At 41.2% G+C, this 27,072-nt stretch overlaps 1 protein-coding gene across 1 annotated transcript; it reads right to left on the bottom strand.

The window, feature by feature from the left end:
* Positions 1 to 1,205: 1,205 nt before the first annotated feature.
* Positions 1,206 to 27,050, bottom strand: MTPAP (mitochondrial poly(A) polymerase). The gene is made up of 9 exons (XM_074946149.1): positions 26,674 to 27,050; positions 23,644 to 23,816; positions 22,176 to 22,409; positions 19,837 to 20,061; positions 11,753 to 11,964; positions 8,096 to 8,322; positions 5,888 to 5,980; positions 5,729 to 5,802; positions 1,206 to 2,069 (listed from the first exon to the last, which is right to left on the bottom strand). The coding sequence occupies exons 1-9, from the start codon at positions 26,837 to 26,839 to the stop codon at positions 1,704 to 1,706; spliced, it is 1,770 nt and encodes a 589-aa protein (XP_074802250.1). The 5' UTR covers positions 26,840 to 27,050; the 3' UTR covers positions 1,206 to 1,703.
* Between the last annotated feature and the right edge of the window lie 22 nt (positions 27,051 to 27,072).

The following is a 27,072-nucleotide window of genomic DNA, read 5'->3' as shown; positions in this document are numbered from 1 at the left end:
GGGCCTCCTTCCTTGTGCCTGATATGGTGTGTACTGCTCAGCCTCTCCAACAGCGCAACTTCCTTCCACAGCTCCTGACACACACACACCCACCTGACTGACTGGAAGGCTTTTAACTAGTTTCAGCCAGCCCCTGATTGGCTTCAGGTGTCCCAATCAACCTAGCATTCTCCCTGCCTTCTGGAAAGTACTTAATTGGCCCCAGGTGTCTTAATTGACCTGGAGCAGCTTCCATTTCACTTAACCTGGCACCAGGGATTTGTTTAGCCTGGAGCTAATATATCTGTCTCCCACTACTTTTCTATAGCCATCTGGCCTTGCCCCGTCACACCACCAAAACACCCCCAGACTTGATGCCTCCCCTTCCTGATGTCTATGGGAAGGAGAAGGACTTAGAGCTAGGATTCCAGATGCTCCAGCCAGATGAGAACAGCTGGGGAATCTTCCCCACCAACTGGAATGGAGGCACAGAAAGCCAAGACGCCCCCCAAAATCACACAGCCCTCCCCCTCTTGGCCCCTGGGGGACAGAAGGTAAGGGGTGGAGGAAATTTGGGGGCCTGGAGATGAAGTGGGGAGATTGACGACCCTGAAAAAAAACAGTGAAGACGTTTTGGGGCTTCTGGGTAGAGGAGTCCAGGGGGAGGGGCAGCAAGCCAATAACTCTCCCAAAACCACAATTCCTCCCCACACAGCTCATGAGGACAGAGGGTAAAGGGTTGGGGGGATTTGGGGTGCTGGGGACCAGGATAGGTGGGGCAGAGGGGAAGTCACCCGGCTGTGGAGGAAGGGATACATCACAGGGCCAGTATTTACTGGAAAACATGACACCAACTGCTCCTTCCCAGCTCCTGTCCTGTGGGGTCAGCTGGGCTTGGCCCCCAACTCCAAGCATTACCTCCAGGGTCACAGCACCTGACTGGGGGGGGTGGGGGGGGAGAAGGACGGGGGGAGTGTGGAAGGAGAGGCATGTGATCTGGCACATGGGATTGCAGTACCACTCAAATTTGGCCCAGTCGCTCTCCTGTCATCATGAAGAGCAGCTCCGTGATCTTTTGATGCATTCTGTCATGACCCAAAATTGGGTTGCCAAACACTGCACTGCAGCAAACCCTTGTTTGTTTAGTTTAAAATGGTTAAGAAATGCCTTGAGAGCATTGCTCTATGAAATTACATGTTAACTATATAGTACTAACAAGTTCCAGTTGCTTTATTATATCTTGCACCATTTACATGTGTGGAAAACTGTTACAAAAGGCACACAAGTACTTTGATTTAAAATAGCTTCTAGTGCATTGATGTGGTGGGGGGTGTGCTAGCATTGCATCATCTTTTAAGCCATGGTTTCACTGGCAAGAAATTGCTTCTGGCACCTCCTTTGCTTAGCATTGTTTGTCAAGTAGCTGACAGGGTTCCGGAAGTCCTTCTCCCAGGCCCAATCTGTTTTGCTTTTTGAACTGTACCCAGCATAAGGCTGATTCTAAGAAGGTATATATGAAAGCTGATGGCTGGATGGTCTTCATCCATAGGTCAGGTGGAAGAGTGAGGAGGGCTTTACAGGAGATAATGCCCAGAGGAACTAAATAGCTCTGCACAAGGTTTAGAACAGTGGAAGCAGGAGGTAATTTTCTCCATCTCATTTCAAGTAAAAACTAAGTTCAAGTAATGTTCTTCCAATTATTACCACAAGCAACAGAGTAGCAGCTACCGTGTTTGATTGCTAAAGGTCCTTTTCCCACCATTGTTTACCAAACTGTTTGCATTATTAATTTTCAAAGAGTCCAACAGGCTTTTGATTCGTTCACTTGCCGGTCCCTTCCTTCTTTTCTTGCCCTTGACACAGTTACTTGCTACAGATGGTAGCAGTAGGGCTGCCAGTCCCCAAGGCTGGCTATTACTCAATGAAGAATGACCTTTATCTTCCTGCTGTAAAATCCAGGCACACTCTCTAGCCAAAGCTACAAATCTATCCAGCTGGCTTTGATTAACATTCTTGCTGATATTGAGGGCCTGTTCAAAGGGGTTCTGGATGTAGAGAGGAGAAGGCTCAGGCTTATTTTGCTCCTTTCCCTGCAGATATTTTAAAGATAGGAAAGACATATTTCACATGGGTATTATACACACAGCAAACAGAACAGTTCAGCTAAGTTATTACAGCAATATTAAATATTATCACCTGACTGCAAAGGTCCTTTGACCTAATAAGGAATTTCTTTCATAAAAAGGAAAGTAGATGTTCATCAACTTAATTAGCCTGTCAATCTGACCATGTCATTTCCCACTCTTTGCGTCCTTTCCTTTCAATGGCTACTTCTTGTTCACCATAGCACGTTTAAATGTCTCATCTCCTTCAAGGCAATGCACATCTCAGACTTTGTCTTTGATGCAATTCTCCCATTCTCTCTTCTACACCAGCAAGATAAGTTTCAGCCTTCCACTGTTGTCTCCATCCTGCCCTTTATGCATGGAATGAATACCTTCTCCCATGTTGTCCTTCATGCACAGAATGATTTCTATAGCTCCATTTGTTAAGCCAATATGGCTACAAAAATCCCTCCAAAACGCTCCATTCTTTCACAATGCCCACTAAAGAGTTAATAATTTTTTAAAAGCAGTAAGTTATTTCCTCCCCTGGATTTCCCCCAGTGCCTCCTGTCTTTTGCACGTCACTCTCTCAGATTTGAAGCTTTTCACAGTGTGATCTGCCTTCTTGTTTCAGAGTAACAGCCGTGTTAGTCTGTATTCGCAAAAAGAAAAGGAGGACTTGTGGCACCTTAGAGACTAACCAATTTATTTGAGCATGAGCTTTCGTGAGCTACAGCTCACTTCATCGGATGCATACTGTGGAAATTGCAGAAGACATTATATACACAGACACCATGAAACAATACCTCCTCCCACCCCACTCTCCTGCTGGTAATAGCTTATCTAAAGTGATCATCAAGTTGGGTCATTTCCAGCAAAAATCCAGGTTTTCTCACCCTCCGCCCCCCCACAGACAAACTCACTCTCTTGCTGGTAATAGCCAGCAATGCCCCTCTGCCATGTACATTGGTCAAACTGGACAGTCTCTACGTAAAAGAATAAATGGACACAAATCAGATGTCAAGAATTATAACATTCATAAACCAGTCAGAGAACACTTCAATCTCTCTGGTCACGCAATCAGAGACATGAAGGTCGCTATCTTACAACAAAAAAACTTCAAATCCAGAGTCCAGCGAGAAACTGCTGAATTGGAATTCATTTGCAAATTGGATACTATTAATTTAGGCTTAAATAGAGACTGGGAGTGGCTAAGTCATTATGCAAGGTAGCCTATTTCCCCTTGTTTTTTCCTCCCCCCCCCCCCCCCACAAACGTTCTGGTTAAACTTGGATTTATGCTGGAAGTGGCCCACCTTGATTGTCATGCACATTGTGGGGAGAGTGGTCAGTTTGGATGAGCTATTGCCAGCAGGAGAGTGAGTGTGTGTGTGTGTGTATGGGGGTGGGGGAGTGAGAAAACCTGTATTTGTGCTGGAAATGGCCCACCTTGATTTTCATGCAGGTTGTAAGGAGAGTGGTCACTTTGGATACGCTATTACCAGCAGGAGAGTGAGTTTGTGTGTGTGGTTTTTGGAGGGGGGTGAGGGGGTGAGAGAACCTGGATTTCTGCAGGAAATGGCCCACCTTGATTATCATACACATTGTGAAGAGAGTGGTCACTTTGGATGGGCTATTACCAGCAAGAGAGTGAGTTTGTCTGTGGGGGGGCGGAGGGTGAGAAAACCTGGATTTTTGCTGGAAATGGCCCAACTTGATGATCACTTTAGATAAGCTATTACCAGCAGGAGAGTGGGGTGGGAGGAGGTATTGTTTCATGGTGTCTGTGTATATAATGTCTTCTGCAATTTCCACAGTATGCATCCGATGAAGTGAGCTGTAGCTCACGAAAGCTCATGCTCAAATAAATTGGTTAGTCTCTAAGGTGCCACAAGTCCTCCTTTTCTTTCTGCCTTCTTGTGTTTTCTACAGTGCTGAGTGCCATTTCACTATTCTAAAGTACTCTTTTGAGCTGTTTAGGCAACACCAACTGCTGCGCACCGTGGTGTAAAGCTCATGGGCTCTCTCACAAACTAAGGAAGGAACCAATTCCATGCCAGAGTCTGTTTCAGGTCCTTGCCTTAGGGCACAACTTATTGGTTAACAGAAAACTCATGAGTAACACCAAAACCAAGCAATTCTCCTGCCAACCATGCCCTGCAGTCCTTGGAGGCTTCGCCCTTGGCTCTCTCAGAACTGAAAGGAGAACACACCCTTCCTTTAAATCTCTTACTGGTTCAGGGACAGGAAGGTAGCCCTTAACCCTTACCCCGTCTATTTTACCCTATTACCCAGAGGCAACAGGGAACACAAACAACAAATTCTCTCTTATTTGAAAGGAAGAGGCCAGGGAGTCCTTATACAGGTAGCAGAAAGCAACAACACAGAAGAGCTGAAGGCCCGCTCCACACAGCAACTTTTAAATGTGACCTACGTAAGCAGTTTGGTCATCTTATTTATTTACATTTATGCAAATTCTAAAGAAGGGTTATCTTAATTAGTCACAAGTTAACAATGTTCAGGTTGTGTCTGCAAATTAACTTTTCTGCCATGTCAACCAACTGATAAGTCCCCACATACTACGACACCTAGCAGTGTTTGTGTAAGTGTCTTCTGTGAATATCTGGGTAGGTATCTCCTAGTGTCTGAGCAGGAAATTGAGTGCCCAAAGGGTACACTCACATAGCAGCACATGGGACAACATACTCTGGGATCTCCTATCTCACAAAGGGCTAGTAAAATACGGACTGGTTAAGCCAGTTACAAAACATCATTAGGGAGTCCTGTAAACATTGCAAACAACTGTGCTGAATGAATTACATGAAGAAATGCACGTGGCAGAATAGCTCTCTAAGCAGACACAAAACATGTAACTGTCAGAGTTACTAACCAGATTTTATCCATTATGAGTGGGCACACCAACCGCGGTGAACAGCTATGCCAGTAAATAGTTTCAAACTCAGTTAGAAGTTGAAGTATGGATGGGGTCGAAACTCTGGGTTCCCAATCCAGAACACAGTTATTTAAAACTGCAAAGTGTTTAGGGATACACTGTTTGTATGAAGACCAAAAAAATGTTGGATTGTGTTGTACAGTCCAGGTTTAAAAAAAAACAACTCTCTAACCACTAAAGTGGGACAAAGAAGGCAGCTACTATTGAACAATGACACCTCTCGTGTAATAGAGCATTCAGCTGAGAAGCTTTATTGACTTATAGTGAGTGCTTTATAATACAACAAATAATTAGTGCTGCAGCACGATCAGGAAGTAGGTGATCAATGGTTTTGCTTTGTTCTACAGAATTTAACTTTCTTTGTGAATCTGACTGCCAGTTTTAAAACTAGTTTTATGGATAAAATCAGTTTACAGCTATTCTGTGTGTAATTTCTGCAACTGCAAAATGTGCTACACAATTGCAAAACACAAAATGTTTCCTGAATGATACTATTTCCTTATGATAAGAAAATTAATCTTTTATGATTATGAAGAAATATACCTTAGATAGTCATGTATCATTTAGCAGGATAAATGGATAAGGGCAGCAGAATTTGGCCCTTTTATGCAGTATTTAATATTTGTACCTCTTTCATATAATGAGAAAGGTGACAGTAAAAGAGTAATGGGAAGAGATTAAAATGCATTTACCTTTCGAATATTTATAGAGTTCTTATTGAAAGCAAAATTCCCAAAATATTCAAAGAAGTCACTCAGCAGCACATCTGAAAGGGAAAAGGGAAAATAAGGAAAGGGATATAGTTCTCCCAGAAATGGAAAAAAAAACACACTGAATGAAGATTCACCTACCCAACGTTTCTGTATTTTCTGTAGGCTTAATTTTGTTCACATTGCTAGCAAAGGTACAGTCATGACCTTCGACTATATGCTTATCTTCTGCATCTGAAATGACAAGTTGTGAACAATGTGTTTAAATGTGATACACAGTAAAAAGAAGTCCCCCATATTTATTAAGCATAACTCAGACATCCTCTTCAAAAAGAGAGCAGTACCTTAAATCAGTGCAAATGGGTACAGAAGATAAACTACTTTTTACAATTAAAGATTTAAATGGTTTAAATTTGTGGATGGTGGAGGGAGAGTGCTTAGGACTCAACAGGAGATTTTTCAAAAGCAAAACTGGGTAAGTGCATGACTCCTATTTGTTCCTTTGAAAATCAGCCACTAAGGGCATGGCTACACTTGCAGATGTAGAGCGCTTTGCGTTAAACCAGCCTTCGGAGAGCGCGGGAGGGAAAGCGCTGCAGTCTGTCCACACTGACAGCTTCAAGTGCACTGGTGTGGCCACATTTGCAGTGGCATTGGGAGCGGTGCATTGTGGGCAGCTATCCCAGCATGCAAGTAACTGCAACATGCTTTTCAAATGGGGGAGGAGGGGTGGAGTGTGACAGGGAGTGTGTTGTGTGTATGTGGGGGGAGAGAGAGTGGGTTTTTGGAGGGCTGAGAGCATGTCAGCATGCTGTCTTGTAAATTCAGATAGCAGCAGACCCCCCCCCACCCCCCCACCTCTCTCTCTCACACGCACAGCATTCCACACTTATGGCTTGTTTTGTCTCGGAGCAGATAAGCAGCCGGCTGTCAGAAACGGAGCTTTCAAAGGGCATATCCGCATTCCTGCAGCGATTCAAAAACAATGACAAGAGTGGTCACTTGACTTAAGGGGATTATGGGACGTTTCCGGAGGCTGATCAGAGCGCAGCAATGCAACACCTCGTTCACACTGGCGCTGCGGCGCTCCAGCAGGGGGCGCAGCAAACGTTATTCCACTCGCCGAGGTGGAGTACCAGCAGCACTGTAGCCGTGGAGTCAGAGCACTCTACGTGCCTTGCCAGCGTGGACGGGTAGTGAGCTAGTGCGCCCAGGGCTCCTTTATTGCGCTGTAACGGCAAGTGTAGCCAAGCCCAAAGACATTTTACACAAGGAGGCCTTACTTATGGCCTGTACCATCACAGATCAGTGGGCTTACAGACACAAGTAAGGGTTGCATGATCAGTATCCTTCCTCTCAGATACTTATCACAGTGCATTGGGATTTTTCTTGAAACATTTCAAGACACCTATTCCACCGTGACTGTCGTAATTCCACATTTGAAATGTCAAAGGGAATTAAAAAATAAAGCTTTTTGGTAACTGATTTTGAAAGCTTTAAAGGTTGTTTTTACTTCAAAACCACTAAAATTCAGCATGCACCTTAGCCTTTATTCTCCATTTCAAAGCCTGGGAGGAAGCATGTCTAAAGGTTAGAGCAGATGACTGGTGAGTCAGGATTCTTGAATTCTATTCTGCACTTTTTCGGTGGCATACCTTCTTTGATCTTGGGCAAAACCTAATCCATTTACCCATTTATAAAATGAGTAAAAGCTACCTCACAGGGACATTGAGAATTATTTGCAAGTCACTGAGCCCTCTTCGATAAAAGTCAGTCAGAAATATATCTTTTGCTTTTAATTTCTTTAAAAGTTTGATACTGATGTCAAAGTTGATGAGTATAAATAACGTATATGATACCAAATGACAGTGAAAAGATTATATTATATGGTAGTTTATGGTTAATTTATTGAGGAACAGAAGAAACAACCACCTGGACTTTTAAGAAAAGGCTGATTTTTAATTGTCAGATGCACAGAACAAGCCCAATCTCTAAGCCAGTTAAAATAAAGCTTTTCTGTAAGTACTGCAGCTCTCCTACTGGAATTAAATGAATAATTTAGTCTCAAATTAATGTTGTCAATGGAATTTAATATTGTGACTGGAAAAATTTAAAAAAGCAAAATAAATCTAAGTGTCTGATTCTCCAAAATATTCATCTTGCAACAATGAATCAGTAACAATGTTCAACGACTTGGACGGTCTCTCAAATATATGGCATTTGCAACATGCAAGATTATTTTGGACCATCAAAAGTGACCGAGATTCACACAAAACTCAATGAAACCAGAGTGGAGAGAAAACACATGAGAGCTAGTTCAGTCCTACTCCAAAATGGAAATGTTCTTACCTGCTAGATCTTTAAGTTGGTCTAGAGTTGGAATGATAGGTGGCGTTCTCTTTTGAAGGAAAAACAAGGCCATCATTGTTAGAGAGAAGTTTGTAATCCAGGGACCGGGAATGGTACTTGTGATGCCATGTACACGGGCCCAGCACCGTACACTGAACACAAGAGCTCTTACACGTGAGTCAAGGCTACCATATATATAAAGGAGTTCTGAACTTCTCATGGCAACTCTGTGAGACACAAGTCCAAGGAACAAATTGTAAACATTAAAGAGAATCGCCAACTCTCAAAAGTAACCATAACACATGCTGCTCTAAGACGTAACAATTATAAAGAAAGAGGATCTTTTGTTCAAATTGTTGCATATGACATAAAAGTAGGAGAGAACATCTGAAAATGTCTAGGATGAAGTTCCGGGTGGCCCTATAATTAGAGACTTAAGTACAGAGGAAGAGAAATACTATCAGTACACTTTAGCAGTGGAATTTGCATTGGGTAAAATGTCCATAAAAAAATAAATGCAACATTATAATGGAGAAATAAAGCATTCCAGAGTTAGAAAATGCAGAATTAATTTAAACTCTTATGCTTTTGAGTATCTTAATACACGATAAATTGTCTAATACAAAACCAAATATAATCTGGAATTTCTTAGATAACTTTGGCTACAAAGGGTTACAATACAATGCATTCAAAAAATCAAGTAAAATCTAAAGACCTTAACCTCAATGAGATCTACTAAGTCTCAGTGAGATCTACAAAAGAAGCCACATTTAAAGAAAGTCAATTCAGCAGTTTTCAAATTATGAAGGTTTAAAGTGAAACATCCCCAAGTTTGTGACAGTCCAGTGTAAAGTTTTTTTTAAAAGCAAAGTATTAATACCACAAGAGGCAGGTACGGATACACGAGTTACTGGCTCCCAGCATTGCACGTACTCCTCTAGGTTATGTGGCATCACCTCAAAAGGACAAACAAACTTCCTAAAGTATAAGTCAGATTTTGGGAGTAGAAAAGTTACTTTTCTTTTAAAATTTAGACTGTGCTGAAGTGCTTTACACCATCCCCAATGTTCTATGCTGTTTTAGAACAAGCAAAAGTGAAGACAATTCCTCCTCCATCTGTATATGCACTAAAAAAGAAAAGAAAAAAAAAAAGCTTTCTACATGCAAAACTACTGACCCACATTTTGCAGTCTTAGTTTGTTCCACAGCCTCATTGCGTATATCAACGCTGCACACTAAACCCAAGCTCTGACTCAGATTTGAGCACAAGCCTACCTACCATCCACACCCAAATCTGCCTGACTTTGGTCAGCAATCACTTAGGACCTGAGTTCTAGTACCCTGCTAGTGGGTGGGTCAGTGTGTCCCACCATGGCTAAGGTCTAAACCCTGTCATTCTGCATGGTGGTTGCAGCTTAAGCTGCAGACCCAAGACAGAAGATCTGTGTAGCACAGAATGGATGTGTTACAATAACTGGACCTGGCTCCCAGCTGTACTAACCCCAAATTTACAATGCACTGTGGACACTCAAGTGCCGGCTTGGAAACAAAGTCCACAAGCCCAGGTCCCACAGACCTAGGTTTAAAATGCAGTGTGGACATAGTCTTAGAATGTCAAAATTTCAATAAAGGCACACAGAGTACTCACAGTTAACTTTAAAAAAATTTCACCTCTGATCCGAGTACAAGTTCAAAGGAATTTTTCTCTAAAGTTTCTGTGCAGTTAAAAAAAGGAAGGAGGATTATGATCATGCTATAAAAAACAGATCAGTCTACACATACACGTCAGTTACCACGTTCTCCCTTTTTCACATGGCTGTCCACAAGTAGAATTTGTTAAGAATCGGAGGAGCAGGGAAGGGGACATGTTTAACTCTGACTTAAAAATGATAATGCAACAAAAGAATTAAGTGGCATACAAACTACAGAAGTAGGCAATTTAAGACCCTGTTTTCAGTTGCTTATAAGTCAAACTAACAGGGAGAAATTTTCCATGCCAGGCATATGTCTTAGGATACATTTTTTTGGAAAGTTTCAGCGAAAATGGTTCAGCCATTTCCCAGAACAGGACTAGGGAAAAACACAATGTTTTGCCTATGTTAAAATTCAGATTCCACTAAGCAGCTCTAGTGCCTCTGTGCTTTGGAGTGGGGACCTGAAATTTGGCAAGGGGTTTGCATTGTGTCAAGGATGGGCCTTTTTCTGTTCCCATGAAATATCGCCCAAATGTGGCCAAAGTTATAAACTTCTGAAAAATCTGTTCGCGTACATTTAGTAAAGAATTGCAAAAATTGGGCAGCTAAATTCTCCAAATGTTCCATTGTCACTGGACATATTCCTGTGTTTTTATGGGTTTGGGCTTGTACCTTTATATGCATAAAAGAGAACAGCAGCTCACAAGTCACAAGAAATGTAACTAAAATAAACAAGAGTCAAATGGACAACAGGGAAATGGTAAAGAAACATTTCAGTTGGAAGCTTCCAAGAAGTTATTAGCTACAGTAATACAAATAGTAAGCATACTTATTTTTACTGATACTATCATTTACAATTAAACAAACCTAAGTCTTGCAGTTATCAAGAGAAGACAACCTCATCTGGTTCTACAACAGTACTGCCCATACAATATAGTTAAATTTTGGCCCATAGTCAGCGATTAAATGTAGTTCCTTGCTTTGCTATTCTCCTCTTCCTCTCTTGTATAATCACTTTTATCACTAATGTACAAGATATCACAAGTAATTACTGCAGGTGATGCAACAGTCTCAGGAAAAAAGTCAGGAAAGTAAAGAGGAGGAATACCAAAATTAATTACAGGCATAACTCAGGAGCTTGTTCCAGTGTCTTCTACAGCACACCAGATCTTTCCCAACCCATGATCAATAAAAACAAAACATGTACATGCCTCACTGGCATTCATGTGGCTATTTGGTACATGTAATCAAAAAATGAAAGCAAACCTAGGAAGAGAAGTGGCAGGCCAAAGGGCTATTTTTAAGAAATCTACTCCCCCTATTGGGCATCATCATGAAAGGCATCAAGTACAGAAACATCAAGTCTCAATTCCTTTCTCTTAAAAAAGAATTGCCTGTTTGCTACTTAGGTGGCAATATGCTAGGCTAATATAAAATAATTCCGTGTTTGTCTGTGTTCAGTCCAAGAAAAAGACAACTTCAAATAACCTGAATCTGATCACTGAAAGGCAATTGAAGAAATATAAATTAACATTGGTATTATACAATTGCCTAGTTCTAAAAGCAACAGAGAATCAAAAAAGTTAATGAAAACCCCATATTCTTGATTTCATATCCATTTTATTATACTGTTTTGTATCAGTGTATTATTGTATTGACAAGTTTTCACGTCTCTAGTTTTAGAAAGTATTTATAATCTGTATTTTTGCTGCTAAATTAAAAAAGACCAGTCCTCAAAATTAGTCTTCAAAAGTTTGTTTGTTTGTTTTTTTTTAAAAGAGTTGTCAAATTTATTTCCTACTTTAGACTCATGTAGAAAAGGAAAAAAGTTATCAAATGTATCATTTGTTTGATATACAGACACACATACAGAAGCCTATAAAAGTAACTTTCATTATAGCTTTCCAACATACATATTATTGTTCTATTTACATTTTTTAAAATGCTATTGTCATATCATTACCTATTGTTAGTTGTCAGGTCACACTGGAACCCCGTTGGTTGATGGGAAAATCTCACCAATGGACAGCGAGCATTGAGTATCTTTTGCACACCCACACAGCCAGGGCCAAAGTTGTCAATGCACTCACCAATCACAGAGAGGATTCTCTGTGATGCTATTCTTTGAGAAGGTACTCTCTTCATCTGATATTCCATATAAAAAGGACCTGTTTTCTAACACAAAAAAGATGAAGGTAAATTACCAGTTCTGAAAATGACGTAAGATTCTGGGACACTTCTGAAAGACAACAGGAATCACTTGCAAAGAATGGTTCGTGATTAAAGATTTAAAAGACACACATTGCAAGTAGTTTTTAGGACTCGATAAAAGAAAACATTTTAAAATATCACTTTATCTTTGCCTCTCTTACATTCTTTCCAGATTAACAACTGGGAAATTAGAAATTCAATTGCTTAGATAAATATATGAATGCTGTAATCTCAGTATTGTATATAATAAGTAGTACAGTAGTTTCCAAGATTTTTTTTCAGTTACGTAAAAACAGAGAGGTCAAGATGAAGCACACTGTTTTAGAGACCTAATTTAATAAAAAACTAGAAACAAGAAGTACAACTAAGCCACAAAACATGTTATTTCCTCTCTTTTGACCAAGGTGTTTGTTAGCTTGTACCAACCACATTTGTGAGGTTCTTTGTTAAAGAACATTTCCTTTTAGCTTTTGGAAAATCCCAGAGTTTCAGCACATTGGTTTATTACCTCATAATGCAGCCCAGATTCTTGAAGACTATTAAATTCACTATCTCAGAAAAGAAAGCTAATGTTCTATGTATTTTATAGAGTCAGAACAATTCTCTATAGCAGTATTCTAACCATGCCAATGTGCATTTTCCTATAATGTGTCCTTATACCTGCTAATTCATGTCTAGTTTAGGTTGCAGTAATAAATTTTTATTCGCACTTTTGAAATAACTGTTCTAGCATATTTAAAAAAAATTCTCAGACCTTGTCTTCACTGCATGCTAACCTTGTGCTCAGCCTGTTTCCCCCCTTAATATGGTATGCCTTCACACATGCACGTCTGCCACAAGGCCACCACCACACACCAAGCTATAGAGCACACCATAAGGCAGCTTTTAATGAGTGTTGCTATTACGAGGTTTAATGAAGTGAATACGTACAGCTTAGGCACCCATAACAAATCAAGATATCATGGTCCTCCAATACCTTTCCATAAACCCACTGGGCACCCCTCCTATCCCATTACTTTGCCATCTACCGGTGCTCTCACCCATGACTGGAAGTGGTCTACCCTCATATCCCTTTGCTCAGCATCCATGGTCCCACCCTATCTGCAGTTTCTCCATACTTGCCCACCTCTGGTGTTTGAAACAACAGAATAGCAGCCCCTAAGCCTGTGTATCAGCCACCTGACCATATGAACACACCAGAATCTTGGTGCAGCTGTGGACTAAAGTGAGCAAAATCCACATTTAACACCAGAGGAAAAATATCACATTGATCATGAGATTGACCAGATGGGACAACAGGACATGGAGAAGATAAATGGGATACAAGATGAGCTACTGGAAGACCAGAAATAAAAAGAAGAAATTTGGTGACAGCCCCAAAAACCTGTCCATTTTATGGTGTGTTGAGAACCCTCATAAGCAGAAAAGCCCATTTCAGCACAGACTCATCTTCAGAGCCAGTGTGGAAGGGAGTCTGGAACCTGCATGTCTGTGAAGATACAACCCAGCCTCTCCTGAATAGCCAGCAAGGAGATGGAGCAGAGGAATTGGAAGAGGAAGAGGAAGGTGGCCTTAGCCTGGGAGACAACCTTTGCCCCGATTTACAGGAGCTGTTCCCTTATACAGCCCAGAAAGTCACAACATGGTGGAGGCTTCCCAAACAGAGGAAGCAATGAAGGACTCAATCTCAGGCCAGTAAGATGGAGGCTGTCACCTTTGTTATTATGCAGAATATTACAAAATAAATATATTATCTTATAATCCCAACTTGGATTTCAGTTAAGGGTGGATGCAGCACCATTATGCTTGAATATCCTCTAACCCATCCCTCTCTTCCAATCATGCTAGTCAAAATGGGGTATAGGCAAAGAAAAAGAATGCAAACTGGAACTTCACACAGTGGCGGAATGCAGCAGCTTTTTTTTATTTTTTAAATGAAAGTGTCTAATACTAAAGTTTAAAGGTTTGTGGACATATCCTGGCCAAAATATAAACTGCCATAAAATTGTACTCAAAGGCACTCATCACTATCCCAACCCACCTGCATGTTCAGACCCCATGCCACCAGTGCAGCCAGTTTATTATGGATATGATTTTGGTCCAATCCTGGAGAGTAACTCAGCTCAGGACAATTGCACCTGTATTCCCCTTCCACGCATCAGCAAAGTCACCCAGTTTTAGGGTGGCTCCCAGCCATCACCTCTCTTGGGAGGAGACCAGCATCTTTCTGCTTCCTGACTGGCATTTTTTTAGGCTGCACAATTCCCTGCCTACACTGTGCTATTCCCAGGAAACCAGACAACCTAGAAAGGCCAGCATCTGCGCTTCACTTTCTGCTTAGAGGCTATAAACAGTGTAATTACCAGACATCTCCTTCTAAGCAAGCATGTTTATTCTTAAGATGACAACATTACATGGAACACATATTAAAAACAATAAAGAGAACCTACAAGCTAAGAAGCTTATCAGAGGTCACCCCAACTCCAACCTCAGGCTCTGGCAGATGTCAGCTCTTCCAGCTTCCCCTATGGATTGAGGCCCCCTTTTAAATAGAAGGTTCTGTCTGTTTGCTGAATCAGCAAGAAGGCCGTGAGTCTGTTTAAACTCAGGCTACTTTAGCCAAAAGTCCTTTCTTTGTCTGTTGGTCTCTGGAGAATTCAGTTAGAACTAGTATATACGAGTCTCTCTGAAGGTGTTACAACCTGACTGAATTTGCCTAATCACCCCACACTGTCCATAATTCTTAAAAGAGCTGTGGTCACCCTCCCCCATGGAATTACATACAATAGCCGGCCCACAACTATACATAAATTGAATATAGTAAAATCCCCCAAAGATATTGCAGAAAACTGCCATATCTGTCACAGAAATAAAACAGAATCTGTCACTCAGCAAAAGTTTCAGGTGATCTCTGATATCCCTTGGTAAGCCTCCCTCTGCCACTGTCATAACTCGAAATCACTATCCAGTCATTTATCGGTCCATCTGTCGCAAGACACAGATTTCTTTAGCATAAAAGCAGGGCCTCATCGCCGATACCTGGAATAACTGTTCTGTCTTCCATTCTGGTATCTGAAGCAGCACATCTTGTAAGGATGAAGAGGGTGCAATATACTCACCACTGCTGCCATGTCTTCCAGTAACAGGCTCCCCACCCATTCTCCCTTCTCCCCAGAATTGTTTTGGATAGTCGGAAGGTAAAATTAACTTGCCGTTTATTCTCCTGGGATAATTCCAGGCAGAAATTTGATGGCAGAATGAAAGTGCAAAGGGCACAGTATTCTTTTGAGATAAAAATTGTTATTTTACATGTGGCTACATAGACCGACGATAAAATTGCATGAATTCTAGGGCATGCAATATTTTTCCTCTGTATTTCAAGAACAAGTGCACCAGCATTAGACTCATTAAGGAATGGCCTGGCAACCAAGAAACCACTCTATCAGTGATGTGATGGAGTTGTCGGGATGACTTGATAATGGAGGTGCACAAGCTCACTTTTTTAACATCCATGAATTTCAATAAAGGTGAAGAGAAAGGAATTTATTTCTCTAGTGCATGCACCAACACTACATTTGAATATAAGGCAAAAGCCCAAATGCACCATGCAACCCCACTGTTCAGCCCCATTGTACTCACCATGTAACTTGACTATGCAAGTACAAATGCCATCCCTTACAGTCTTTGCTGTAGCAGACTCTGTGGTAGTAAAAGGTTCATTTTTTGGTGGTCTGCAAGTATGCCTTGAATCAGGATTGTTGGCAAGCCAGTAAAGTACTCTCATTTAAGTTCACTTATATTGTGAAGCACCCAATACGCCCCAATCACATATACTGTGTTAAAAACTCTACAGTCCAAACAAGTCAGTAAGCAGTGCCATCTTATCTTTAGTTGGCCAAAGGCACATTCCACTACCAATCTGCATTTGCTAGCATGTATTTAAACTGCCTCATTCTCTTGATGCGCATCAGAGCCAGCAGACTGAAACTAGGGGAGCAGAAGACACCTTAAGTTGCCTAAAGTCAAAAGTCACAGCAGGCATGGACACTGCATTGATTTTGGGCAGGGGGGAAGATAACATGTCAGCTTACCCAAGCTGAAACAGGCCAGATCTCTAGAACACCCTGGCATCATGAACCCAGCCAGTGTATCTAATGTAGGTATCCATGGATATGCCCTAGAGGTACACAAGGGCCTTCATAATAATGTAGTATCATTTCCTATTAATATACTTGCTTGCTTGAGATGGTGGATGGGTATATATGTCCCAATCAATCACACCTGTGCAGTTCAGGAAGCCCATCTGTTTAAGCCCTGCAATTATTTCAGGAATATTTCCAATTTTGGCAAGCCTGGAGGACAGCACATCATTAATTGCCTTGCAAACTTCAATGACCACTGAATTACCTGTAAATTTTCCAAACCCAAGTGGATTGCCAACAGATCTGTATCAGTCTGAGGTTGTCAGTTTTCACAAGGCAAAGAGCAACACAATTCAGGACCATTACCAGCTCTCATGCTCTCTGAAGGGCAAGGTCCCCATAGAGCTGTGTGAATGTGTCTTCATGTGAAAGTTCTGGGCTCACTGCTGGTCATCTCATGTTTCCATCACAAAAAGGTCTCACCAGTGAATGCTTGTATTCCTGGCCCAGAAGCAGTGGTCTGAGGGGCGGTTATCTGTCATTACAAACAGTACCCGCTTAGTTCAGGCCTCCGCGTCCAGAGGGTCCTGTGGAATTGCTGTTGCTATGCTATTTCTAACAGCAATTTGCTGCCTTTGTATTCTCTAGCCTCAAAATAATCTTTGAAACCCCTGCCAATGTCTTCTGGTAGCAGATGGTGCAGGCACACGAAAAAGAAACACTGCCTCCATAAAAAGCAGTAGTTTTAGACCCTGGTAATTAGGGATAGGAGGATCCATACCTTTGGCCAGCACATAGCAACACAACATCACAACAACTAGGTTACTGCCAGGAAATGAATTTCATGGGCCTAGACCATTCCATCCAGCAATCCAAACAGTGAACTAACAAGTTGCACAACACCACCCCGAGAATATGAGCACAGTGTGACAGTGAGTTGTGGCATCATGAATCTCAATTTACAAGCTCAGATAGCTGTACTGTTTGTCATAGCCAGTGCGGCAAAAGAGTGTGACAGCAATGTGCTATCATCAACAATGTGGTTGCACAGCAGCAGGGCAGGCTACCATGGGTTGACAAGTACATGATTACTTACCCCATGGTTACATGCAGTGAAGAAAAAGTTTCATGCTATTTCCTTGTTTTGACACAGCATCATTACATATGGACACTATTTGTTTTTATCTTCAAGTCCACTTGTTGCTACTAATCTGACAATATTCTAACTGGATGAGCTCAATGAGAAAACCCAAAATGGCTTTTGTAGCCTCACTGAGAATGTGTGTCAACACCGCCAACTAAAACAATAGCATTGCCAAAGGAAGTGGCTTTAGTATCTTGATTGAGCAGAGCTCCATTAAATGGCATCAGCAAACAATAGAGTGGGGTTAGGGAAACCAAGCAAGATAACCTGTAGCTTTAATTTTACAATACAGGGTGGACAAAAATGAATTACTATTTTTTTAAAATCTGATTTCTATTTAAATGGAACTCTTATTTAAATTAAGTACATTTTGATAATGTATGTAATCTACAAAAATCATTTAAATTAGAAAAAATATTAGGCAGGACATGTTTGTGGCCAAAGTTTTAAAGAAAGTCAAACCACTGAACTGGTGGAAGTCAACGGCTAAGCACACGTAAACCAGCTTTTGACAGCCTTCTTGCAGGTGCAGAAAGCTATTTTCCTAACTTCAGTTTACTGCACTAGTTCAGTTCAATGACTAGTTCATTAAAACCTAAGAAACCGACTGGTAGCTGAATTAGGAAAGCTTATTTTCCTCTTCCAATCTATGAACAAAAACGAATTGTCGGACAAGATCTACAGTTCTGAAATCCTGAAGGACACGGCAAACAGAAACAGTCAGTTCAATTCCCTAACTACATATACTTTTTTGTTTAATAAATCTGTTAGGTTTCTATCAACATATTTTTTGCATTTAACTTACTTTTTTTCCTCATGTATCCAGCACATTTAATATGTTTTTATCAGTTAAATAAAACTAATTTGAAAACACTGTTTTTATGCAGTTAATTCCAATTTCCAAATAGAGCTTGACACAAATCACAGGTAAAACATTAAATCTAGTAAAGAAGAAATGCATAATTCACAATTTTCTAACATAATACAAAATGTAAAAATTAAGAATGAATAAATGTACGCTAAGCTTAAACTGTTTAAATAAATGTGCACACAGTCTATCCTCCCGGTTAGCAAGAAGTAGTATCAATTTTAATATAAAGGCTACGTTTAGTTGCAAAAATCAACATTTTAATGGTTACCAACTAATGAAGAATCAACTTTTCTTTAGGAAAATAACTAAGTACAAACGCAAAACCAGATTTAAATGATTTAAATCAAGATTTCCTGCTTGCTGATTTAAATCAATCCACCCTATTACACTAAAGTGCTAGATGCCAGCTGGACAGATTTACTAAAGAAAATCCAGAGCAAGACATCTCAGACCTGCTCACATCCCGGGTAATGGCCGAGAAAGATTTCAATAGAAGGAGGTTCACCTATGGAACACTGTTCTTGAGTTTAGTTCAACTGACTAACAAAATATTTAGAGGTTCTATGAATGCAAATTGCCAACATTCCAGTACATTCACTGCACTCATTTTTATTGGCAGATGTCTTCTCAATTTGTTCTGATTAATGAAGTTAGTTGGTGCAGTAAATTATACAAACCCAGTACCAGAAAAACTTGCCCAACTGCCATGGGTAAGTGCCAATAATTGGGCAAAATAATAATTACTCATTCATATACTTCCATGAGGCAGTGAAATACAGTAGCATACGTCAGAGGTGGGTCACAAAGACTAAAGAGCTGAAGTGAGGGGTCATTAGACAGACTGTGGCCAGATCGACACTAGAAAGTTAGGTTGATCCATCTATGTCGCTCAGGGATGTGAAAAATATGCATTCCTAAGTGACATAGTTAAGCTGACCTAACCCCTGGGGTAGACAGCTCTAGGTTGACAGAAGAATTCTTCCGTCAACCCAGCTACCACCTCTTGGGGAAGCGGTTCAACTACAGCAACAGGAGAACCCCCTTCACTGTAGTGAGTGTCTGTACTGAAGCAGTACAGTGGCCTTGCTGTAGCAATTTAAGTGTAAACACAGTCCTAGTCTTACAAAATATGGTGCTCTAGAAACTTAGGACATGCATGGAAAATTCAATAATTTTATATTAAGTTTTTAAATCTTCCATGATCCAAATTCTCAGAAAAAAATTGTGTGTCTTATTTTAAATGAGCCAACCTGGAAACAAATTGGTTACTTCACTCAGCAAATTCAGTTTGGGGGTTTAAAGTATAGACCTCTATTCTAAGCCCTAAGGGTTTTGTCCTGGTGCTTGTCACTGTGGCATCTGAATGCCTCAGCATTAACTATGAAGTGCAGTTGCTGTATAGTAGAGTGAACACTACAGTTTACTTCTTGCCATGATGAGAAAAACCTCAGTTTATTTTTACTCTGTTTCCACATCACAATTGTTAATTCATTAAAGGTCTCTATCTCTGTACACCTCACCCCAAAACACCAAATCCTCTTAACAGACTCTTGTGAGAGACTTTATCTGAAATCTTTAAAAAACCTCAGTATAGCGTATCCACTGTTTTACTTGTATCACTATGTGGTTAAATCTGTCAAAGAATTCCTACAAGTTAGAGACATGCAGTTTACCCTTACCGTTCTTGTAGGGCTCCTCTCAATTTCATCCAGGTCCAAAAACATGTCTAAATCACATCCTAATTTGCCAAAGGTATTCACTGAGGAGCCAAATGGCTTCACTGTGCACTCTGGGAAATATGCACATGCAATTTCCTGAATCAGAGAACAGGCTAGAAACCGGAGCTTAGTGTTCTCCTCTGTTAGCTGATACTCATCCATTAGTGTGTACAACTGATTACTTACCTAAAGAAAAAAAACAAACATCAAAATATATGTTAGTTCCATTTTCTTATTTGTTTGCTTAGCATCCAGTCTTTCTGCCCTAATTTAATACTCCCCTCAGAGGCTATTTCTTCAACTCCTTAAAATGAATGTCAATGGCATGTCACTCCTATAGAAGTAAACAAAATATTTACAAATTAAGATGTCCTCTACAGCTTTAGACACCAGTTCCTTCATTTCAGAAACCACTACAAATTTATAGATATTATTGAGGATTCTTCCTTATGGAGCAGCAAAGTAAAACCAAAAGGAAAAAGAAGATAATAGATCCAAATGAAAACATGAACAGTGTAGGCCATGATACCCAGCATTTTGACTCTTATCAGATACCAAAGTATTCACTACAAATGATGCAAATGCATCCTGAATGCCCCAATTCCCAGGCTATTCAACTCGCCACTGGGGGTTAATCTAGCTCTAGCCTGTGTGGTTGCAATTTGGTAATGGCTTTTCCAAAAAAAAAAAAAAAAGTATTTTTGTTTTGAAGTAGTAATGGAATGTGCCCCTCACCTCCACAGATCCCTTCATCCTATCAAGCCATCCAGTCCATTACTGGTGCAATTTCCTAATGCAGGAGAGTGCCCCCATTTCTGTTCAGTCATCTGCAGTGGGTACCATTAGCTCAGCTCTGAAAGGTATCCCAAATATCTTTGCACTGATAGCAGTAGTGCATCAAAGAAGGTGCTGTGACAGCCTGTGCAGAGTTCTGGAGTACATATGAAATTCACAGGTAAATAAGAGGAGAGTGAAGAAAGGTAGAGGGATACATTCCTCAGCTGGAGAACAACACTGGTAGGATTCCATAATTCTCTCAGACATTAACACTGTAAGCAATGTCCTACTTAGCTTATGCCTAAGGCTTTCCTGTCTGGGACTCTCCGAGCATACTCTTTGCTCACTACCGTTGAAGAATCTAATCACCATATATGAACCAAAGTGGGCAGTCTTTGGGCAAGATTACAGTCCCAGTTACAGCACTGTATATCCAAAGTAACTCAGCACAAGTCAATGGAGTTAGTCTGGATTTACACTCTTACACCAGTATAAATCCTGAGTAACTCCACTGGCCTGCCTGCATTCCTGGGATGGGATACTACAGAATGCTTAATCAGGAATTCTGCTCTACTAGATAGGGAACATTTCTCCTCTCAACAATTTTTCTGTGTGGAGACCTAAGTCCACCAGTCACTTCTGGCTTGATCAGTACATATATGTATTTCAGTCTAAAAAAAAAAAAAAAGTGGATATAAGAGGTATATTTTACTTATAGCCTGGGAACCTGGTCCCATACTGTAATACTCCAAGAGCCCTCACTCCTATTACCTTCAAGAGAAGCTTTAGTTAGAGTAATAAATAAAGAGCAAAAAAACCTTGCTCTGGACTGAAGACTCAAAAAAGGTAAATATTAATGTATTGTAAGACTTCTGAAAACAATATTTTCCCCCAAAAAATTGTATGGAAATTGTGCAAGTCCTCTATGCTCCTGTCTTAGCCTGATATGTTACATTACTCAGACATTATACTTCAAGGTATCAGCCCTACTCTCACAGTAGTTTACTTAAACATGCACCTCCCTCTCCCTTCCACCTCTTTTCACTGTTTTTTCCTTCTAATTTTTAAAGCTTAGAAATCTCAGAAATATCAAGTCTTTCTTGTTTTTACTAATGGATTCAGATATGGGCTCAGAAATCTCAAACCTCAAGTGAAGGCGTGGGAATAGTAGAAATAAATATCAGTTTCTTGAAGAGTCAACTGTTTAATACAAACAGGTGTTAAAAAAGATTTGCAAGACTGAACAGAAGTAGACCATCTCATTCAGAGATTGCTTTCATACACACTAATGGTCATAGCAACTAAAGTAACCACTTGATGTATTTATTTCAATTTATGAAATGCACTTATCCAAGGCAATCCTCTAATAGCTCAGATAAATATTTCTGACCAGTGGAATTAACCTGTAAAATCCCAAAAGAATCTTTAGATAATTACACATTTCCATATGCAAAATTAAAAAAAAAAAAGAAAAAGAAAAAGAAAAAAAAGTAACCTTAAGAGAGCTATAGCCATAGACTTACACTGTCAGCACTACAAAGCTTCTGAACAAGATCATTGACTAAAATGGTGGATTGCTTATGACAGTGAACTGGTGCTTGATCAGCAGCTTGAATTGATGGGTTTTTCAGTGTTAAAGTAAAAAGTCTAGATTTAAATGGAACAGCACATTCCTCTTCAATGCCTGGGGTTCGGGTAATATCCTGTAGTGAAGCTATGCTGTCTTTTTCAGAAAATTCTACCACAGCGTAGGTACCCTAAAAGCATTAAAAAGTGAAGAGACATGGTAAAATAGCTGGTACAAGGCATAAACAATTACATTGATATTACTGTTGCAACAGTAATCACAGCTGTCTAGATTCAATATGATTTTTAGCCTATGCATTTCACACTAATTCACACCTCAACACCTTTATACTCTTTCACAAGCTGTCAAAAAGAGAATTTAAGATGTATACCATTTGGCATAATGAACACATTTCTGCATTAGAAAGTAATCAAACTAATGAAAATATTTATTTCCACTACTTAGATTTAGGAAGTTGAACGTAGTGCAAATGACTATGTTCTGCTGTTAGGCAAGCAGACTGAGTGGTATGAAAGTTACTGATAGAGCTTTAGCCCCGTCCAAAAATGTGTGCTATCTTCAACTCATTTTGGGTGTCACTATTCAACTAAAAGAAACAAATCTTGACTGAAAAATTTAGAAACAGAAATAAAAATTCTTGATTTACTTAACATCTTGTAAAATTTAACAAATATGAAAAGAAACACAAGTAATTTGTCAAAGAAAGGTTTCAGAGTGGTAGCTGTGTTAGTCTGTATCAGCAAAAACAACAAGGAGTCCTTGTGGCACCTTAGAGACTAACAAATTTATTTGGGCATAAGCTTTCGTGGGTTAGAACCCACTTCATCGGATGCATGGAGTGAAAATACAGGAGGAGGTATAAATACATGAAAGGATGGGGGTTGCTTTACCAAGTGTGAGGTCAGTCTAACGAGATAAATCAATTAACAGCAGGATACCAAGGGAGGAAAAATAACTTTTAAAGTGGTAAGAGAGTGGCCCATTATAGACAGTTGACAAGAAGGTGTGAGTAACAGTAGGAAGAAATTAGTATTGGGGACATTAAGTTTAGGTTTTGTAATCACCCAACCATTCCCAGTCTCTATTCAGGCCTAATCTGATGGTATTGATTGGGTCAATTTCTCCCTACTGACCACACACTTGGTAAAGCAACCCCCATCCCTTCATGTATTTATACCTGCTCCTGTATTTTCACTCCATGCATCCGATGAAGTGGGTTCTAACCCACAAAAGCTTATGCCCAAATAAATTTGTTAGTCTCTAAGGTGCCACAAGGACTCCTCGTTATTTTTGTCAAAGAAAGATGCCCAACTTTTGAGGGAGACATGAAAACTAATTTCTTGCTTTTGCCCAAATTCAACTCTTAACAAAAGATTTTAATATAAAATACTCCAAGTACATACATAGCTTTCATAAAAGTAGTGACTGTTAATTTTTCCATGATGGGACAAATACTTGAGAAATTTTTTCTCACTGATCTTGGCCGGGCAGTTAATTAAAACAGTCCGTTGTGCTTGCTCTAGCCTTTCTGCTTGCACCTCAGGAAATGTCTTCTTCCGGCTACTGACTTTAGAATCTGTGGGAGGGAGTAGAAAAAAAATTGTAGGTTTTATACAGATTTTGGTAGCTTGATGTTAAGGAACCTACAGAACTCAATTTTAAAGAAAAAAGTTTATAATGGGCAATCCCCCAAAAGAGAGGTTCTCTGCCCACATCAATTTCTCTTCACCTCCCTACTGTTTTACTTGTTCACCTCTAGTTTTCCCTTCTCTTCCCATGTGTGCACTCCCAAGAGGTTTGCACTGGTGCTCTTTTTCAGCACACAGTATTTCCCCACTGGCACTGAAAGGTGCCACCGTGAAACTGGGAACAAAAAGGAACACCACCCCGCCCCGCCCCTCCCCCGCAAAAAAACCCAACCAACCAACACCACAGGAATGCTATATGGAAGTGCAATTCTTCCACAATTTTACTAAAGTCAGATAAGGGGGAAAACCAACAACAATGAATTCCCATCCCACAGAAAATGTATTTCTATAGTGAACCTGTTATGTTGACATTAATGACTAGCTCGCTATTTTCTATGTAAAACATCTACTTAAACTGAGACAGAGCATATTACAGTTGAAAGCAGTTGTGATACAAATGCACAACAATCAGATAGTGACACATTCTTCAGCCCAGACCAGTGGCTCTCGTCCTTCCTTGATCATAAAACTTTATACAGAATACCCAACAGAATAGGGTCTGGAAACTTATGCCAACTCCCCCTTAATATTGTGCAATACGTCTTAGTGTAGTCGTCACATTTCTCTTTTCCCCCTTCTTTGTTTTTTCCTTTTCTGTCTTTTTTTTGTTTTGCTTTCTGCTTTTTATTCTCTCCCCCTCCCCCTGCAATTTTCTCTCTCTCATTTCCCAACTTTTTGCTTATTTTCCCCAAGTACTTTATGCTTATTTTTCTCTCCCACCCTTTTATCTGTTGCAGGTTCTGTCACCTTACCGCAGTAGCTGACACTAAATCAGTGGTTCTCAACCTATTCACCATTGTAGGACGCATATGCAGCTTTATGTGTGTTATGTGGGACTCATCCACACAATATGTATACTATCTGTATGGCCCTGAGGATGACACATGGGCCGCATCTGTGTGCTGATTGGGCTTCCCACGAGCCGCAAGTTGAGAACCACTGCTCTAGGGAATGCTGCTCCTTGCATACTGTCTGTGTCTGTTGTACAGAGCTGGCAGGCAACAGTGCTATTTAGTGTCACCTGAAGAGGAGCTGGTGGGAGAACACAGAAATAAAGAGGATGAGCTGCTGCCACTATCTGCAGCACTGAAGCTGGGTTTCTGAACAAATTATCAGGTTTACACAGTAGCAAAGTGGTACTGACCTTTAACAGTAATGATTAATATGTGTTGTACAAACACATGACAAATATGATCACTGTCCATTCTATGTGATGCTTGCTAAAGCTATTCCTAGCAGGGACTTTTGTTTGTTTATTTTTAACATAAGAATCATCTCTTTTGAGAATCCCAGAGATTCCGTAAACTCAACTTTCAATAATTCCTGAACAATTTTCTAGGAATAACTGGCAGCACTCTATGAAGAATCATATTGACCCTTTTTCAGTCTTTTGTATTTAACTTTAAAAAAACACCTTTACACAAGTTCAACTGATATGCTTAATGAGAAAAAAGGTCAATCTTGAAAAAAACTAGCCACTAGACACTGAAAATAATATATTTCAGTTTTTAAACTTTTGTTTCTTAACATGACTATTCAGGAGGAAAAGTCGAGATAGGATGTATTCAAATGGGTTGTTTCTGGTTTGCAGAGATTAAATTTAGATATTTTAACTTGCATGGTATGCAAGGCAAAAACTATTAAAATATAAGCAGATACAGTTTAAGTCCTGATTAGACATAGCCTGAAACAGAACACTGGAATTACCAACAAGTACAGTAATGAATGTGACAATGCTCTTCAAAACTAGACGCTTAGTACCGCATCTTCCCTGGACACATATGCCCTCCACCCGCCTTTTGACAAAAACAGGATGGTTATTCTCCCTTGATCTTAGTGATGCATATTCAGGAACTGGTATACGGCAGACAATGACAGCTCTGCCACATTCTAACATAGTGGTGTCTAGCATGCAGCCCACTGACTGGAAATAAGGTGTAAAACTTTTAACAATGAGAATAATCAACCACTGGAACAATTTGCCAAATGTCATGGTGGATTCTGCATCACTGGGCATTTTTAATTAAGATTAATTTTTTTTTTCAAATGATATGCTCTAGGAATTATTTGGAGGGAGTTATCTGGCTTGTGTTAAGCAGGGCAACCTAAATGAGCACAGAGGTCCCCTCTGGCCTTGGAATCTATGAATTCTGCAACGTGGTCTCATTTCACACGGCAGCGCAGCCCCTACGGGGCAGGTACACACCTCAGCCTGAGGGAAGGCTACTGGTTCCTGTAGCATCGGCAGGCCACCTGCTCCTGACGGTAGCTCGGAGCGAGGCTGCACGCAACCCGCCCGGTTTGTACACAAGCTGCCAACGCAGCCCCTCGAGCAGGCAGAGTCTAGCCCCTCCCAGCCCTAACCAAAGCCACGGGGGCTGGCAAGTGATTCCCACGAGCCGGCTCTTGCGCGGAGGGCGAGCCGCGGCGGGGCGGGCACTACCGTTCCCCGGAAAAGCCGGGTCACAGCCCGCTGCGCTCCACCCGCGAGGCTCCCCCGACAGCCCCGCCCGGCTGCGGAGCTGCTATCAGCCTCCTGGCCCGCAGAAAGGTGGAGGCGCAGCCCCAGACAGACCCCGACGCCCAGCAGCCTCCCACCCCATTGTCCGGCAGCACCCCAGCCCCGGAAGCTGCCCCCTTGGCCCAGTGCAGCCACCCCCAGTCCCGCCACAGAAGCCGCCTCACCTGCCTCCTCCCGGCCAGGGGCCCTCTGCGCGGCGGCGCCGGTGGAGCTCAGCCGGACCGGGCTGAGGCGCGGCCTCCCCAGAGCGCGGCGCGTCTGGCCTGTCCCCGGCACGGGGAAGCGCAACCGGCACCACAGCGGCAGCAGCCGCTCCATGCGGGACGCCATTACCGGAACGTGAGGTATGGGTCAGGGTGAGCCGCCGTGCGCAGGCGCGAACTCGCGCGGCGTACGGAGCGGCAGGAGAGTCAAATCTCGCACCTAGTTCTGCTTCTTGGCTACCGCCGCCCGGAGTCCAGCCCCCCCCGAAGCCACTAGGAGCCTCCACCCGGGCTCAGTGGGACCGGGATCCGATCCTCCAGCCGCCGCCCGTCACCCATTCGCCTCACCGGGCTCGGGCC

Source organism: Natator depressus, chromosome 2 (genome assembly GCF_965152275.1).
Source record: "Natator depressus isolate rNatDep1 chromosome 2, rNatDep2.hap1, whole genome shotgun sequence".
NCBI lineage: Eukaryota > Metazoa > Chordata > Testudines > Cheloniidae > Natator > Natator depressus.
This window is presented reverse-complemented; position numbering and strand designations above follow the sequence as displayed.